The 18,976-nt window shown below is 43.4% G+C and overlaps 1 protein-coding gene across 2 annotated transcripts; it reads right to left on the reverse strand.

Moving 5' to 3' along the window:
* Nucleotides 1–648: 648 nt before the first annotated feature.
* Nucleotides 649–16,671, reverse strand: SELPLG (selectin P ligand). 2 transcript variants are annotated; one of them, XM_033956132.1, is made up of 2 exons: nucleotides 16,534–16,671; nucleotides 649–2,509 (listed from the first exon to the last, which is right to left on the reverse strand). In XM_033956132.1, exon 2 carries the CDS (start codon nucleotides 2,502–2,504, stop codon nucleotides 1,260–1,262), a length of 1,245 nt encoding a protein of 414 aa, XP_033812023.1. In that variant the 5' UTR covers nucleotides 2,505–2,509; nucleotides 16,534–16,671; the 3' UTR covers nucleotides 649–1,259. The 2 variants fall into 2 exon arrangements, with proteins under 2 accessions (XP_033812023.1, XP_033812024.1); XM_033956133.1 differs by lacking the exon at nucleotides 16,534–16,671 and adding an exon at nucleotides 2,679–2,802.
* Nucleotides 16,672–18,976: the final 2,305 nt, after the last annotated feature.

The following is an 18,976-nucleotide window of genomic DNA, read 5'->3' on the forward strand; positions in this document are numbered from 1 at the left end:
GACTACAGCAAACACACAAAGGGCCTCGGTGAACAGGACTCGTCTTTATTGACCCAACACGAGCCGTGTGTCAGTGTAAACGCCTGCATCAGGGGTCAGCCAAAGAGCAAGAAAAGGACGTTGAGACTGCTTTCTGTGCTCTGGCTTAAGGACTGATTCCGATTCCTTAGTTAATTGGCTGACCCCTGATGCAGGCTTTGTAGGCCGAAACACGGCTCATGTTGGGTCAATAAAGTCAAGTCCTTACGTAATGAGGCTTTGTGCTTTTTTTGCACTAATTAATGCTATGCAACTGAAGAGGAAGCAGTGGCATAGCTACGGGTGGGCCTGAGTGGGCACCCATTCCTGGCTCAGGCCCACCCAGCAACAGTGCCTCACTCCCCTCTCTTCTCCTCCTCCTCCAATAGCTTAGCATCTGCCCCCTCTCTGAAACCCCAGCCTCTTCCCAGTGTACCTCAGACTAGCGCATCGCACCGTATTGGTTTAAATGAATGAATATCATTTGGGTGTTGCAATTTAATTAATTGGATATTCAGCTTGCATGTATTTATTTTTTTCCCAGTGCCATTTTTTGAGCGTCATTTACCGAATCTAGACCAGAGAGTGCAGCACCTATGCTTTCATCACAGATACCTCCAAACTTTTGGATTCTGGGTTTGATTTGATGGAAGTTTATTGAAGCTTTATAAATACTGTATATATAATAAAAAATAAAAAAAAAAGATAATACACTCTTGTGCTCTCTGGTTTGCTAGTCTTATTTTCTTTGCTTTGTTTTATATCTATTTACAGTATTATCTTTAAAAGTGGGCTAACATGACTACCATAGCACTATCTCCTGATTTCAGAGAAACCCTCTGAGGACTGTACAGTATTCATGTGACAGACCAAAAATTACCCTCAGGGTTATGTCTTTGCAGACCTTCTTTCATCTAATGCAGCAAAGAATCATAGTTGCACAGTGTCATGACATACTAAACACTTTGTTTGAACTGGTCACTGGCCTGGAGGTAGCACAGCCAACCAGAACAGAAGGGTCAAGATTAATGCAGTTTCACTAGTAATCTTTCCAACCACAGTTCCATGTGGTTTGTAGTTGTTGATGCAGAGCACTACCTTATATGGTGTGGCCTCGGGACGGAGAAACTTAACTCCAAATGGATGAGGTTTACTACAGTTTTAATAAGTTACTGTTCTAAAGTTCGGTGTAATGTCTTCCAAGAAAAACATCTTCAAATGCAGTTCCAACCTTAAACATTTCAGTGATCTGGCATAAAGCTATTGAGGGTCATGTTGTCTTCATCACTATCATGAGCATTGCTTCCAAATGTCTTCATTCTCTTTGGCTTCACCTTACTTTGTTCAGCTGCTGGCTCATTGTCTTGCAATAGAGTAGAGATACACATCATCTCTGTGCTGTTCTCTTGGTGCAGTCTGTGGTCTTTCTTTCTAAAGGTGAGTTTGGTAAAAAGAACAATTGTGCACACAATGAACAGAGTTGCAAGAAATGCAAGAATAAATATTGCCATCAAGCACGGCCCCATGCTGGAGTAGGTGGAGGGTTTTTCAGAAGGAGATTCTGTCCTGTAGATCATAGTAGTTTCTAATGTCATATCCGAGTCAACTTCTCCCATGTGGCTGTTGTTGAATGCAGAGGATGTGATTAGAGATTGATCTGAAGAAATGGTGGCTAGTTTAGAAGATCCATTAGCTGAAGCAGTTACACTTTCAACCAGGTCAATATGTTTTGTGGTTGCTTGGTTTTCTGTGGTTGGTTCAGAAGATCTATTAGCAGGAGCAGTTGCCTCTTCAACCAAGTCAATATGTTCTCTGGTTGGTTCGTAAGATACTTTAGGTGTAGCAGTTGCCTCTTCAACCAGGTCAATATATTCTGTGGTTGGTTCGTAAGATACTTTAGCTGTAGCAGTTGCCTCTTCAACCAGGTCAATATGTTCTGTGGTTGGTTCGTAAGATACTTTAGCTGTAGCAGTTGCCTCTTCAACCAGGTCAATATGTCCTGTGGTTAGTTCAGAAGATACTTTAGCTGTAGCAGTTGCCTCTTCAACCAGGTCAATATGTCCTGTGGTTAGTTCAGAAGATACTTTAGCTGTAGCAGTTGCCTCTTCAACCAGGTCAATTTTTACTGTGGTTCTTTGGTTTTCTGTGGTGGTTATGTTTTCCCTTTTGCTGACCTTGGCTTCTTCAAATTCAATCATAGATTTCCAAGTAGAGATGTCACCCACAGGTGTCTTGAGTATCATAGTTACAGCACTAGTTGAGTCAACAGCTGTAATTTCTTCATTTAGATCTCCAGAATTATGAAGGGAATAGGCCTTTGTTGGACTATTTTCTGTAGAAGTGTAGAAATCTAGTTCTGTTTTGGAAGAATCAAGAGTATTTTGACTGCTAGATAGGATTGATGTTTTCATTGTAGATAATGTATAACTTAGTACTTGTGGAAGGCATAAGAAAACCAGCAGCAAAGTGATCCTAATGACGGTCATTTTGCCTGAAAGAAATAAAAAAAAAAAAAGAATACAATTCAAATTGTCTGTATTTGAATACTTCTATAGACTTTAGCATAAATTAATATTGTTATAAGGTATTAAGGTGCTCATTTTTAAAAAAGAAAAACATCCAAAATTTGACATAAAGGGACAGATGGACATTTTTCTCACCAAATCCTTCCAATTTGCTATTTTCAAAACCTATTTTCTAGACGGATTTTTATGTTGCTTTTCCTGCAGTGCTTCTGAGTCTCAAGGAGGGGGGGGGGGGTTGTTAGAGGCATGGTTTGGGCTGGACTAAGGCAGGCTTAAAATTTGTTCAATTTTCTGCAATAATCAATCATTTTAGAAAATGTACAGGCATAATTTAACTGTTTGGGGCTAGACCTATTTTTAATAATGAATAGGTGCCAAAAAGTTGCCCAAACCAACCAGATGACCACTGGAGGGATGAAGGCATGAGGCCCCCCCCCCCCACACACACACACTCCCCCAGTGGTCACTGACCCCCCTCCCACCCCCCAAAGATGTGAATGAAACAGTACATTGCCTGCCTTTATAATAGCTTCAGATGTTATGGCCAGTCCTAGTAAAGCAGCAAGTAGGTTTCTGGAGTAGACTAGTGGGGGATGCAGTGGACTGTAAAGATGGGGACCCAGGTCTATATCCCTCTCTCATTTATGGGAGCTTATGTGAGCCTTCCAAAACCTACCCAAATCCCATTGTACCAACATGTAGGTTACATCCGTAGGCATAAAGGCTATTGGTGTGGTGTACAAGTGGGTCCAGTAGGTTTTGGGTGGGTTTTGGAGGGCTTACCATACACTGTAACGGGGTTATGGTAAGATGTGTACCCAGGTCTTTTAAAGTGAAGTTCACAGCAGTGCCCCACCGCTCTGGAATGACAGTGTGGTCAGTCTACTAAAAATGCTGGCCCCTCCTACATCCCGATGGCTTGTGCATTTTTCTTTTGGATGTGTGTGTATTGTGGGTTTTTGGGTTTTTTTCAAAAAATTACATTACATTACATTAGTGATTTCTATTCCGCCAATACCTTGCGGTTCAAGACGGATTACAAAAAGATAGATGTACTGAGGACAAACACATCTAGGAAATGGTCATTTTCTAAACAAAAAGATGGATGTGATTCTGGTCACGTTCGCTACTGGAATTTTGTGCCTCTGCCACAAAACGTCCAAACTCGGATTTGGACGTCATATCGAAAAGGCCCCTCTATGTATTCCATGATGATGTGCCACCTATACACACAATTTTCAACATAGTTGACATAAGAACATAAGAATTGCCATCTCCGGATCAGACCCTAGGTCTATCAAGTCTGGCGATCCGAACGTGCGGAGGCCCCTCCAGGTGTACCCTGGCATAGTTTTAGTCCCCATATCACGCTATGCTTCTCATAGGGAGATGTGCATCTAGTTTACCCTTACCCGTATCACTCTATGCCACTCATAAGGAGATGTACATCTAGCTACCGTTAAATCCTAGAACGGTGGATTCTGCAATTACCTCCTCTGGGAGAGCATTCCAGGTGTCCACCACTCGCTGCGTGAAACAGAACCTCCTGATATTTGTCCTGGACCTGTCCCCCCTCAGCTTCAGTCCATGCCCTCTTGTCCGTGTCACATTGGACATTGTAAATAACTGTTTATCCTGCTCTATTTTGTCGATTCCTTTCAGTATTTTGAAAGTCTTGATCAGATCCCCTCGCAGTCTCTTCTTCCCAAGGGAGAACAACCCCAGTCTCTTAAGTTGTTCCTCGTAATCCAGGTTCTCCATACCTTTCACTAGCTTTGTTGCACGTCCTTGCACCCTCTCCAGCAGTTTTATATCCTTCTTTAGGTATGGAGACCAATGTTGGACGCAGTATTCCAAGTGTGGTCTGACCATCGCTCTATAAAGCAGCATTATTAGTTTCTCCGATGACTTTGGAGCACTGGGTGAGAAACTGAGGAGGATGGATGCGCAGGTGGTCTTCTTCTTGATCCTCTCAGTAAGGGGCAAGGGAAGAGCCAGGGAAGATCATATCCAGAGGACAAACAACTGGCTGCACGGATGGTGCAAGGAGATGAACTTCGGGTTCCTGAACCATGGAGAGGCGTTGCAAGGACTACAGGGACCAGATGGGCTACACCTGACCAGAAGGGGAAAGAACGTCTTTGGACACTGACTAGCCCGCCTATTTCATAAGGCTTTAAACTAGGTAAGTTGGGGGAGGGTACCCACTCAAGTACTGGCATAAGTAACCAACCTGGTGAGGTAAGCTGCCAATCCATTTCTGAGTCTGAGGTAAGTGCACATTGCATTTCCGAGTCTGGGGTAAGAACACATTGCAATTCTGAGTCTGGGGTAAGTACACATTGCAATTCTGAGACTGGGGTAAGTACACACATTGCAAACAGTACTAAAGGAGTCAAATTAGCTCAAGCGGTAATATCTCCACAAAGACATAGCAAACATAAGGTATGGAGGGCTATGGACGTCAATGCCCACAGTTTGGGCAACAAGATTCTGGAATTAGAGACGGAAATGAGGAACGCCGACCTAGATGTGGTGGCGATATCCGAGACCTGGTTCACGGACTCCCATGGGTGGGATATGGCTATACCGGGTTACAACTTACATCGTCGAGACAGAGAGGGCAAAATGGGAGGAGGGGTAGCTCTATTCACTAAAGATGACATTAAAGTTACCAAAATTGCAGATGTCAGGTACTCTGAGGAATCCCTCTGGGTGAATTTGGCCAGGGGGAAGGACAAATGCCTGTATCTTGGCATAGTTTACAGACCTCCAAGACAACAGGATGACCTGGATATAGAATTAATCGAAGACATAGAGAATATCACTTTGCGTGGGGACACAGTATTGTTAGGAGACTTCAATATGCCTGATATGGATTGGAACAAACTTTCCTCTGCGACTAGCAGCAGCAGAAGGCTATTAACCTTTATAAAGGGAGCAAGACTTAGGCAAATGGTATTAGAGCCCACTAGGGATCAGGCGATACTGGACCTGATACTTACCAACGGAGAAAGCATCACAGAAGTGACGGTAGGTGACACATTGGCCTCCAGTGACCACAACAAAGTATGATTCAACCTCAGGAAAGGTTTCACTAAATCAAACACATTAACCAAGGTCCCCAACTTTAAGGACACAAACTTCAAAAGCATGGGAGATTTCGTCCAACAGACACTGCAAAACCAAGCAGAAACAGATAATGTAGAGGTAATGTGGTCAACTCTGAAAACAACCATACACGAAGCAACCAACCGCTATATAAAATCAGTAAGTAAACGGCGAAGAAACAATAAACCACAGTAGCTCTCTGCGGAGATCTCAGATCTCATAAAAAAGAAGAAAAGAGCATTCATCTCCTACAAACAATCAGGGAAGCAGGAATCCAGGGAAGTCTATCTGGCCAAGTCAAAAGCAGTCAAAACAGCAGTCAGAGAGGCCAAATTCCGAATGGAGGAGAATCTAGCAAAGAACATCAAGAAGGGCGATAAATCCTTCTTTAGGTATATTAGTGACAGAAACAGAAACACAGATGGGATAGTACGCCTTAGGAAACCCGACGGGAACTATGTAGAAGCCAAATCTTAAATGAATACTTCTGCTCAGTCTTCACTTGCGAGGCGTCGGGATCCGGCTCTCAGCTGCAGACAAGGGAAAGCTCGGAAGATCCATTTCGAAATTTCGAGTTTACGCCCAGCAGTGTCTACTATGAGCTATAAAAACTCAAGGTGAACAAAGCTATGGGACCAGACAAACTACACCCCAGGGTGCTCAGGGAGTTAAGTGACGTTTTGGCAGAACCGTTATCCGCGCTCTTCAATCTTTCCCTAAGTACAGGAAGAGTCCCGTTGGACTGGAAAATGGCTAACGTCATTCCACTCTACAAAAAAGGATGCAGGACGGAGGCTGTGAACTACAGAACGGTGAGTCTCACATCGATAGTGACCAAACTTATGGAAACTCTAATCAAACGCCAATTGGATACGATTCTGAAAGAGGAGAATCTACGGGATCCCCATCAACATGGATTTACAAAGGGAAGGTCCTGCCAACCCAATCTGATCAGCTTCTTTGACTGGGTGACAAGGAAGCTGGATATAGGGGAGTCCCTCGACATCATGTACTTGGACTTCAGCAAAGCATTTGATAGCGTCCCACACCGCAGGTTATTGAGCAAGATGAGTTCGATGGGATTAGGTGAAACATTAACTGCATGGGTTAAAGACTGGCTTAGAGGTAGACTTCAGAGGGAGGTGATCATTGGAGTGCAGCAGGGTTCGGTCTTGGGCCTGATCCTATTCAACATCTTCGTAAGAGACTTGGCTAAGGGGCTTCGAGGTAAAATTATGTTATTCGCCGATGACGCCAAAGTATGCAATGTAGTAGGCAAGAGCACAACAGACAAAAGCACAGTGCCTGACAAAAGCTCAATACCCAACAGTATGACACATGTCCTACTCCTACTGGAACATTGGTCCAAGACTTGGCAACTAAGTTTCAATGCCAAAAAATGCAAGGTCATGCACCTTGGCAGCAAAAATCCATTCAGGACTTACACACTAAATGGTGAGACCCTAGCAAGCACTGTAGCAGAACGAGACTTGGGGGTGATCATTAGTGAAGACATGAAGACTGCCAATCAAGTGGAGAAAGCTTCATCCAAGGCTAGAAAAATCATAGGTTGTATCCGTAGAAGTTTCATCAGCCGTAAGCCTGAGGTCATAATGCCATTGTACAGATCCATGATGAGACCCCATCTGGAATACTGTGTACAATTCTGGAGGCCACATTACCACAAAGATGTGCTGAGAGTTGAGTCGGTTCAGCGAATGGCCACCCGGATGGTCTCAGGATTCAAGGATCTCCCGTATGAGGAACGGCTGGATAAGTTGCAGCTATACTCACTCGAGGAACGCAGAGAGAGGGGGGACATGATCGAGACGTTCAAATATGTCACGGGCCGTATCGAGGTGGAAGAAGATATCTTTTTTCTTAAAGGTCCCACGGCAACAAGAGGGCATCCATTGAAAGCTCAGGGGTGGGGAATTTCATGGTGACACCAGAAAATATTTCTTCACCGAAAAGGTGGTTGATCGCTGGAATAGCCTTCCACTACAGGTAATTGAGGCCAGCAGCGTGCCAGATTTTAAGAAAAAATGGGATTGGCATGTGGGATCTCTTCATGGAGGAAGTTAGGGGGTGGGTCATTAGTGTGGGCAGACTAGATGGGCCGTGGCCCTTTTCTGCCCTCAGTTTCTATGTTTCTATGTTTCCCCCCTTTATCATGCCTAGCATTCTATTTGACTTTGAAAATTTCCCCTCACATTCACAGGGTTCATGAATTTAAGCAGACAGTAAAAAAAAGCCAGATTGTTGATTTAGTTGGTCAGCACAAATTTTCAGCACAGGGCTTTGGAATAATCTTACTGCCCCACTACGGAATCAGGGCTCCTTCCAACTATTCCGTAAGCACCTGAAAACTAGGCTTTTCACAAAAATGTAGTGCTCTCCTCTCCCCTGTACTCAACCTCCAAACCCAATATGTTATTCCTTCCTAGATTAAGCTCTTGTAAACCGTGCAGAGCTCTATGCGGTATATAAACTTAAGGTTTAATTTAGTTTAGTTTAGCACTAAGGCGACAGCTCTGATTGCATTTTAACATAAGTCTAACTGAACAAAATTCTCCAGCTAGATTTAGGTGAATTTTCAGCCACAAACCTAGCCAGCTGGATGCGGCTGAAGGTTCAGCTAAAGATAAAGCAAGCAACTGTTTGCCTTTCAGACACATATTTGAAAGTATGAGGAGCTAGTAATATTGATTTTTTTTTTTTTTTTGTAAATCTTTATTAAATTTCCAAACTACCATAGTGCAAACAAACAATTTCAATGTACATAAGTTTACACAAAATGCACATTAAATTTATAGACATTAATGTACAACTATTTCCCTCCACCCACCCACCAAATAATCAGAAAAAGTACATACCTACAGGAAACCATCCATATATTCCCCGAATGAAATTCCAATGCAAAACCCTCCCTCCTCCCACCCACCCTGGATGTGTATGCTTAAGGGTCAATAAAATAAAATCAGTTATCATTCCTTACAGAACTTAGTCAATGGTTCCCAAACATATTCCTCAAGATAAGTTTTATGGCTACTCCTGTCATTATAAAGAGAACAGCTGGTCACGGAACCGACACGGGGAGATGCCACTCTTGACTTAATCTTCAACGGACTAGGGGGACCCGCAAAGGAGGTGGTGGTACTAGCCCCACTAGGAAACAGCGATCACAACACGATCCAGTGCAGGCTAGAAACTGGATCATCAAAGGTGAAAAGAACCACAACGACGGCACTCAACTTCAAAAAAGGGAATTATGATGCCATGAGGAAAATGGTGGGAAAGAAACTCAATGGCAACACAAGGAAGATGGAGTCCGTAGAAAAAGCCTGGACCCTACTCAAGGGCACTGTGCACGAAGCACAGAACCTGTGCGTCCCCAAGTTCAGGAAAGGGTGCAAAAAAAATAGAACAAAAAAACCCAGTGTGGATAACAAATGCAGTGAAAAAGGCGATAAGTGACAAGAAAGCATCGTTCAAAAAATGGAAAAAGGACCAAACAAAGGACAACCAAAAGGAGCACAAAGAACACCAAAGGGAGTGTCACCAAGTGGTTAGGAAAGCAAAAAGAGAATATGAAGAGAGACTGGTGGGGGAAGCAACAAACTTCAAATCATTCTTCAGGTACGTTAAGGGAAGCAACCAGCAAGGGAGGAAGTGGGACCCTTGGATGATGGAGACAGAAAGGGAGTGGTAAAAGAGGAAAAAGAGATAGCTGACAAGTTAAATGAGTTCTTCACGTCAGTCTTCACGAGGGAAGACACAACCAACATTCCGGAACCCGAAGAGACACTCTTGGAATGTAATAGAGGTTGTCTAATTCAAGAGTATCCACTTTAGTATATTGTAATATATCCCTCAAGTACATTTTCAAGAAGCCCTTAATGGCCGCCTTGCTACAGAACAAGTCCCATCATTGTTTGTTTCTTAGCACAGAGAGCGTCTCATGTTCAAGGGCAGCGGTCTCAGCACACTCCTTCGGACACACCCAGCCTCAGTGACATAGTAAGGATGGGTAGTGGGTGGACTGCCCCGGGTGTCTTGTTGGGGTGCCGGCACCTCTCTGCCCCCCCATGCCATGCTCGTGCCCTCCCTTCCGCGCCCCTCCCCCCATACCTCTTTAAATCTTTGCAAACGCGAACAAATACTATAACCTGTTGCTCCCACCAGTAGACCAAAAAATAAGTTCATCCAGTTCAGTACTGATTGAGTGAAATTCTGGATGTACCATTGGGTCTGATTGCCAAGTCCAAAAGCATAAGGAGGAGGATTATTTTTTTGGTCTACTTCGCATGGCAGGACTGATTTGTCTCTGCGCCTGATGAAGGAATCGAAACGGAGCTCTGGCGGGTGGTGACTCAGATAAGTTGGATCATTTTTAGGATCACAACATTTTGATGACATGTACTTTGATGGTTTTTCTACACCAGGATCGTTTGGGGATTTATTATGACATTTAATTGTACTTCTTTCTCACTCACTGAAAATTAATTACACTGTGTGTCTTTTTCAAGAGATATTTTATCTTCAATATTTAAAAGATTTGAAATAATAAATAAGATGGAATGATGGATGGGGCAGGACTTATTTAGACATGGTCTGGTGCTAGCCACCTATGAGTTACCTGCCTGGGGTAAAGAAACCAAAAATGATACATTTTGGTGTATCCATACTGAAGTCTGCATATCAGTGGTCTCAAACCCTTTTGCAGGGCCATATTATGGATTTGTAGGTTCTTAGAGGGCCGCAGAAAAAATAGTTAATGTCATATTAAAGAAACTAGTCTTTAAACCCGTTACATTAATGGGTGCTAAAATAGATGTGTCTATCTGTCTTTCTTTCTGTCTCTCTCTCTCTCTCTCTCTCTTTGGCCGCTGTCTGTCTGTCTTTCTTTCTGTATCTCTCCTTGACCACTGTCTGTGTGTCTGTCTGTCTTTCTGTCTCTCTCTCCTTGGCCGCTGTCTGTCTGTCTTTCTGTCTCCCTCTATCGCTCTCTGTGTGTGTCTGTCTTTCTGTCTCTCTCTCTCTCTTTGGCTGCTGTCTGTGTGTCTGTCTGTCTTTCTGTCTCTTTCTCTCTCTCTCGTTGGCCGCTGACTGTCTGTCTTTCTGTCTGTCTCTCTCTCTCCTTGGCCGCTGTATGTGTGTCTTTCTGTCTCTTTCTCTCTCTCTCCTTGGCCGCTGTCTGTATGTCTTTCTGTCTCTCTCTCTCTCTCCTTGGCCGCTGTCTGTGTATCTGTCTTTCTCTCTCTCTCTCTCTCTCTCTCCTTGGCCGCTGTCTGTGTGTCTTTCTGTCTCTCTCTCTCTCGTTGGCCGCTGTCTGTCTGTCTCTCTCTCTCTCTCTCTCCTTGGCCGCTCTCTGTATGTCTATCTGTCTCTTTCCCTCCCTCCCATTCTCCGCCTGCGCCCTACTCCCCTTCCTTTGGCTGCCCCCCACACCACCCCATCCCATCCCCTCTCTGCGGCAGCGCCACCAGCCTCCAGCACCATGGCAGCGAATAAACAAATCCTTTTCCTCGACCCGCCCAACCAACTCAAATTCAGAGGTAAGGGGTGTTGGTTCGCCGCCAGGCGGGCAGAGAGTGCGGCTCCTGCGAGCTGTAACGGTGCTCTGACCCAGAGGGGAGAGCGGAGGCAGAGGAGAAGGCCGTGTGACCAGGGAGTGGCAGTGGTTGCGGCCTTCCCTCCCCTAGCTCAGTAGCTTGGTCGTCGATGCCTCCTTCTGTCCCCCATGTCAGCTCCGAACGTGCGCACGTGCCGCACCCTTTAACATTCTGCCGGCCACGGAGCTATAGATCACAGATCACACAGGTAGGAGTGCGCATGCGTGCTTAGGGTTTTATTATTAGTGATGACAACTTTGCATGAGATAAGTACCTACAAATCCAAAATGTGGATTATCTGAAATCTGAAATTATCAGAAGCAATTAAGGAAAGATTTATAAACAGCTGAAAGCAGTGCAACATGCAGAAAGTGAAAAACTATCAAAGTATCAACTGCAAGAGACAAGATTTTGGACCAACTATTTTGAGGCCTTCGGTATTATAAAGAAGGATTCATTAGGGAAAACTTGTGCCTTAAGTGTCTGGCAGTCGCGTCCGCAACCGCCTTCAGCTTTCACCTCCACCAGCACTGGACACACGCACAAGCTGCACCACCTCCATCGGTTACCTTATGTTCTGGAACGTTGCCCACCTCGCTGCTGTAACTTCACGCAAGCGCTTTCCTGCATCTGTACGCGATTGTGAGGTGGAGTGGAGAGGACAATTGCGTACAGATGCAGGAAAGCGCTTGCTTGAGGTTACAGCAGTGAGGCGGGCAATGTTCCAGAACGCGACCGCCAGACACTTAAGGCACATGTTTTCCATAAAGAATCATTCTTTATAATACCGAGGGCCTTAAAATAGTACCTGGCGGGCCGCGAGTTTGAGACCACTGCTGTATATCATTATTGGATTTAGACACCGGTGTTTCTTTTGAGTGAGATTGAAACTTTGTTGTCAGTTGGGGTTTTTTTTTTTGGTTTTGTAATACACATTTTGGCAATTTATAGGTTTTTCTTTGGGCCTATTACATTGATAAAAAGACATTTTATGCAAAAAAAAAATGAGCACTATTTTATTAAATTAACCTTCAATATCTGCACTTTATTGTGGAAAATAGAAATTTAACATACTTCACTAACCCCCCCACCCCCCTTTTACAAAACCGTGAAAGCGGTTTTTAGCACAGGCCGGCACGCTGAATGCTCTGCGTTGCGTCCAACGCTCGTAGGAACTCTACGAGTGTCGGGAGCAGTGCAGAACATTCAGTGTGCTGGCCTGCACTAAAAACTATTATTGTGGTTTTGTAAAAGGGGTGGGTAATAGCTAAACATGGCTTCAAAGTTCTTGAACACTCCAGTGCTTGAACAGTTTCATTGGGACAAGCTAGTTTTCAAGCAGGTCAACCGAAGCACGTCCCTGGGAGACTTGGTTGGACCTGAATCACATTTCTTGTTTCATGCTCTTGGTATTACCAATGAATGGTTGGCAAAGCCAGTGGACAGGTGGGTCTGAAGATCCAAACTTCTATACTGCTGAACAGTTTGTCAACACAGTATAGGTGGATAATGACACAGCCAGCGAGGTGTTAAACCAGGGGTGTCAAATTCCCTCCTCGAGGGCCGCAATCCAGTTGGGTTTTCAGGATTTCCCCCAATGAATATGCATGAGATCTATTAGCATACAATGAAAGCAGTGCATGCAAATAGATCTCATGAATATTCATTGGGGAAATCCTGAAAACCCAACTGGATTGCGGCCCTCGAGAAGGGACCTTGACACCCCTGTGTTAAACTGATAACAGACTTTGCCGCTATCATCGCCACGGTCCCAGAGCAGCATGAGGCCTTGTTGCAAGGAGTCGGACAGCATCGCAGGCTTTATCCTGACTATCTCAAGAAGACATTGAATGCTTGAGTGTTTGGAACGCCATTGGAAGGTGATTACAGTTCCCCCTCCGTATTCGCGGTGATTGGGAATGACAAGACCAGCGAATACAGAAAAACCCCGAATAACTTTCTCATATGTCATGCGCGGTTTTCTGTTAAAAACCATCGAGAATATGATACAACCGCGCATAACATATGAGAAAATTTAAAAAAGTTGGGGAAGGAGACAAGAAACGTTGACGGTCTGAAGCTGCCAGAGGACGGATTGCGCTTGGAAAATGCCTACTGTACTGTAATTTGGGGGGGAGGAGCCAGCACGCTAAAAATCACGAATAATCAAAGTCGCGATTGCTGAAACCTCGAATACGGAGGGGGAACTATACACCAAAGTGTACATGTTTAGCTATTAGCAAAGTATGTTAAATTTCTAATATTTTCCACAATAAAGTGCAGCTATTGACGGTTCATTTAATAAAACACTACTAGATTTTTATGCATAAGATGTCTTTTTATCAATATATCATTGCTGAGTGTGAAAGCATAAAAGTTATAGCTTTAATACCAAGAATTTGCTCCATTAAGCAAAAATAATAGCAAATTTTAAGAAAAACGGAGCTTTAAGAGATCAGTGGCTTTGAGCAACCCCAGGATGGGCTTTAAAAAATTTTTTTTAAATTATTTTCTGATCAAACACAATCAGATTCATGGGAAAAACTTCAATTTGCAGTTTTTCGAATTTTAGGTTATTCTGGACAAACCCTATAGTGCATGTATCTTTTAACGAGAATCACATCTAAAGTATAAGAGGAATCACATTTACACCCATCCCCAAAGCATGTTTTTTAGTGCAGGCCATGGAGATAACAGCTCCAAAGCTCATAAGAGCTGTTACCACAGCCAGCGTTATAAACTGTGCTACAGGTATGTAAAGGATGGGGTGGGGGGGGTTAAAGTTTAAATCACACTGATTTAGGGGTCTGTGCACTAAGCATTTTTCCCAATTGGGAATAGCAAAGTTTAAGAATGGAGCTTTCTTTGTGACCCTGGGCGAGTCGCTTAATGCCCCATTGCTCCAGGTACATTAGATAGATTGGGATCATATCGGGACAAACAGGGAAAAATGCTTAAGTACCTGAATAAATTCATGTAAACCATTCTGAGCTCCCCTGGGAGATCAGTATAGAAAATTGAATAAATAGTGTGAAAAGTTTCAGCCTCTGATAACCAGAGCTGGTATTGTGACATCATAATGCCTCATTCCACCAATGCCTACGAGCCAGCCTCATCAGTGATGTCACAATGGCTTGATTGTCCTGTACTTAGCTCACTTGACTACATTTTGATTTCTAGAATGGCACAGTGGTTAAAGCTACAGCCTCAGCACTTAATCCCCACATTGCCAAAGGTACATTAAATACTGTACATTGTCCTTAGCCGCTTTCTGTATTTGTGTCTTTCTTTCTTTCTTTTTTTTCCTTGGCTGTCCACCACCACCCCTTGCCTGCTATTTTTCTCACCTACCATATGTTCCTCACATGGTAAAACTGCAGTGCCCTGTCCTCAACAACTAAAACTTAACCGATTTAATTACCATATTTTTTGCTCCATAAGATGCACTTTTTCCACCCCCCAAAAAGGGTGTGTGTCTTATGGAGCGAATATACCTCTGCGCCCCCTGGAGTTCTGTTGCTGCTCGTTGCCACCCCACCATCCCCTCACCGCCCTCTGACTTGCTCACCATTGCAGGAAAGGAAGAGAAGGACCAGCGGTCAGCAAATCTTGCCCCGATGTCAATTCCCATCGGAGAGAAAGTCCAGGTCCAGGCCCAGACCTTATCTCTGACATCAGAATTGACGTCAGAGGAAGGCTTGTGGGCCCAATTGCAAGCTGCCGGCCCTTCGTGGAGTTGCGTGCAGGAGTCAGCAGTCGCTTTGCCCTGTCGGAAGCAGGAGTCAGCCGCTGCCATGTCGGCAGCGGCATCGGGTGTGCTCTGCGGTCCAGGAGTGCAGGAGCCTCGTTTTGAGTGTGTTGCGGTCCAGGCCTTGAGGATCATGGCAGGGAGGAAGACATTGTTTGGCGGCCGCTGGAAGGAGGGGGAGTTCGGTCCTGTGTCGGTCCCACTAAACCGGCTGGCAATAACGAAGCCAGACATCACGGGGTCTTTCCCTCTTGCTAAATCGCTATAGGCTCTGCCGGTCTCGATCCCGCCCCTCAAAATCAGGAAGTAACTTCAGAGATGGGCAGGATCGAGACCGGCAGAGCCTTTAGTAATTTTGCAAAAGGGAAGAACCCATGGCATCTGACTTTGTTATTGGCAGCCGTTTTAACAGGGACAGGACCGAAGGCAGGACTGCTGACAATCCAGATGTGCCACAGGACCCGGCGTTCACTCCCTGTGTGACGGTTCATTTCGCCTCGAGAACGGGGAAGTGCCAGACCGTAAGCCGCGCAAGCGCACTTCCTAGCTACAGCTCACGGAAAACGGACGCACACATAGGAAGTGCGCATGCGCGGCTTACCGTTTTATTATATTAGATACCGCAATACCACAAGTAGTTCGATGTGGTTTACAAAGGAAGAGTCTGTATACAGACAGCGATCTCACAAAAGCTTCCCAAATTACATCAGAATAATAAGATTCAGACAAATTTATCAGGAAATGTTCGAAGTTCCATCAGTGTAAGAAAATGCATTTGAGATAAACTCTGGGCTCCTTTTACGAAGGCGCGTTAGCGGTTTAACGCGCGTAATACCGCACGCTAAACCGCCGGACGCGCTAGCCGCTACCGCCTCCTCTTGAGCAGGCGGTAGTTTTTCGGCCAGCGCGGGGGTTAGCATGTGATGAAAAGTCACGCGCGTTAAACCCGCTAGCGCAGCTTTGTAGAGGAAGCCCTCAGTGAAGCAATTATTCCACAGACCACAGTGACCCTGTTCCCTAAAACCACTCCAACCATTGATTAACCATCTTTGTTGCAGCGTAAATCAAGGCACTTTACAATTAAAATTCACGTCCATTAAAAACAGGACAGAGACACAGAGTCGTATCAACAGCAATTATATAAAACCTTAGGGTCCCACATTTAATACATCAACGTATATGTTCTAAAGGACTGGGTGTGAGTTCGTCTTCCTTTACTCTGCTGTGAGTAAGCGTCTAGTCTCCAGGTATGTTGCACAAGCAGTTTTAAGAAGTTTCATCGTTCAGCGACAATTTTTTTCCCCTTTTCGACAATATTTCCTTGACCTCATAGGTAGGGTTACCATTTGACTCCAGAAAAAGGAGGACAGATGGAGACATCCGGGTTTTATTTCCATTGAGAGCAAGTCTAAATTGCATCCTCCATTTTCTGGAGCCATATGGTAACCATAGTCATAGGAGAAATAAAGTTAATTAGAATAACCATTAACCATAGAAAGAATCAGGTGTCACTCACCATAGGCATCAGAAGCTCGATAAAAAACAGAGTGGCACCTGGTCCCCTTGAGAGAACAAAACGCTTCATTAATCCTCCGAGCCCTTGATGCTCAAAGGAAAAACCGAAAGCAATGGTTTGAAAGTTTGACTCATTTTGCTATGCTACCTGTTTCAATACAGGAAATGCATAGAAGGAAGAGCAACTGTGGTTTTTAAGAGTCATGCCGCAAAGCATATATGGTATTATTTCCTCATTTCAAAGAAAAGAAAATGTTTAGCGTGCACAGGGAAGAGGATGTGCAAACATAAAGACAAGCTACTAAAGCTTACTCAATAAAGTGTCTTGCTGTAATCCAAATGTAATTTCATGCTGAAGAGAATTTTCAGCTCTAAGAAGACAGCTCTGATTGCACTAATAGCCAACTTAAGTCAATAAATTTGTCTAGCTAAATGTAGGTGAATTTTCAGCCACAAATCTAACAAAGAAAGAACTAGTGGGAAGTGGGATAGAACACGTCAACCTTGGGTTGACGTGTTCTATCCCACTCCCCATTAGTTTTTTCTTTGTTGGACTTTACCTGGGGTTTCTGTTTCCTTTACTCTGTTTTATATCAGTCACAAACCTAGCCAGCTGTAAGAGCAGCCGCTGGGAATAGGCTGACAAGCTTTCAATGAGCAGCAGTACCAAATAGATTAAGGAGTGGTTAAAAGTTTGTTTCAGCAACTAGTGGTCAGTGAGCATTGACGGCAATTCTGAAGAATGTGCAAATAGTAGTATGTTTCTTGCTCCCTCATCTCAACTCACTGTATTAAGACTATTAAGACTCAGTTTGGTGATTTTATAAATATGAAAGGCTGCAGTATCAGTAGTGGCCACAAGGTGTCATTATCTTATTAGTATACTAGAAGACACTGACATCTTGTGACTACCACTGGTACTGTAGCCTCTTGTGCCAACTAACTATAATAGATAAACAACTATTTTTCTCTCATGAAAATGTATAACTATGAGAAAAGAGATTGACTGGTGGAGAAGATTAAAAGAGATCATCTAAGGGAAGGTTAAAGGATATTGACTCATATATGTGTTTATATGTTTTTAGGGGAGATAGAAGAAATTAGCTACAGGAAAGTGTGTTCTTGAGAGGCTTCCACAAACACAAATTTGAAAGAGAGCACCAAGGCTGGGGGTTAGAAGAAAGGGAAAGAAGACTAAGGATAGGAAATAGAAGAGAAGGTGAGGATGCAAGGGGAAGCAGGACTGGAGCTGAGAGAAGGACATCTTCCAACCTCTTCTGAATCTAGATCTTCCCTTGAAGCTTTGTTAAAGATTTTTTCTGTGGTCAATAAATAATGGGTTTCTAGTTATTCTCAGAAGTGTTCCTACGATAAAGATGTTAATTTTACCAGAAATGTTTCTTGGGTTTCAGGTAGTTAATGAGAATTCCTTGATGGATAGTGCACACTGTGCTCCATTTGAAGTCTTAGAATGTTGTCAAACCTTTTATTAGCTAACATGTCATAGTACATATTAGGAAAAGTTAAAAGCCTGAAAAAAATGTCAGCCTTTAAACCAGAGAAGGGCATTCACTGGCAGATTTCTTAAATTCAAATTGAGCATTCTATTTAGCCTGCAATATTTATTATTTATAAAAAAAAAAAAAAGTTACTAATCTATATGACACCATCCAGCATGAAACTACAGAGCTTGGTACCAATATAGTTATCTATTTTTGCTTGAAAGTTCTCCAAAATCCAATTTGAGTGAAAGAAAAAGGATGTTCTTTCTCGTATTACAGGCAAATGGTAAGACTGTAGGATAGATGGGTAAGGCTTCTATTCAAAACAGGAGAGGTTGTGCTAGGTAAAAGAAGCAGTTATAAAGATTACCAGATTGAACAAAACATGATGATTATTTTTAAAAAATATCTTGGAAGCTCAGATAAAATGTATTCCATAAGTTTATTTTTATTTATTTTAGTATTTATATGTAAACCACTAATAGCCTAAGTGGTTTATATTCAGTATTTTTCCTATCTGTCCTGATGGGCTCACACTTGACCTAATGTACCTGGGACAATGGGGGATTAAGTTACTTGCCCAGGGTCTCAAGTAGCAATGTAAAAAAAACAAGACTCTGCCAGTATAGTTTTATGTTACTATGAAAGAGGCTATCAAAGCCAGAAAGGCATCTTTTGAAAACTGGAAAGCAGGGACATGAGGAAAATAGGAAAGCATATAAACAATGACAACCTAGACGTAAAATTATACAAAAGAGAAAGTGAGGAGAGATGTGCCAAAGGTAAAAGGTGATAAAATCATTTTTTCCCAACACTTTCAAATTGCAGACTTTGCCATTAATTCATAATTAATCGGCCTGGATAAATCAGGAATAAGGGATGGCATGAGTGCCAGTTAAAATGCTGGAAGCATGACTTAATTGGGAAAAGTCATCATGGATT

Source organism: Geotrypetes seraphini, chromosome 8 (assembly GCF_902459505.1).
Source record: "Geotrypetes seraphini chromosome 8, aGeoSer1.1, whole genome shotgun sequence".
Taxonomy (NCBI): domain Eukaryota; kingdom Metazoa; phylum Chordata; class Amphibia; order Gymnophiona; family Dermophiidae; genus Geotrypetes; species Geotrypetes seraphini.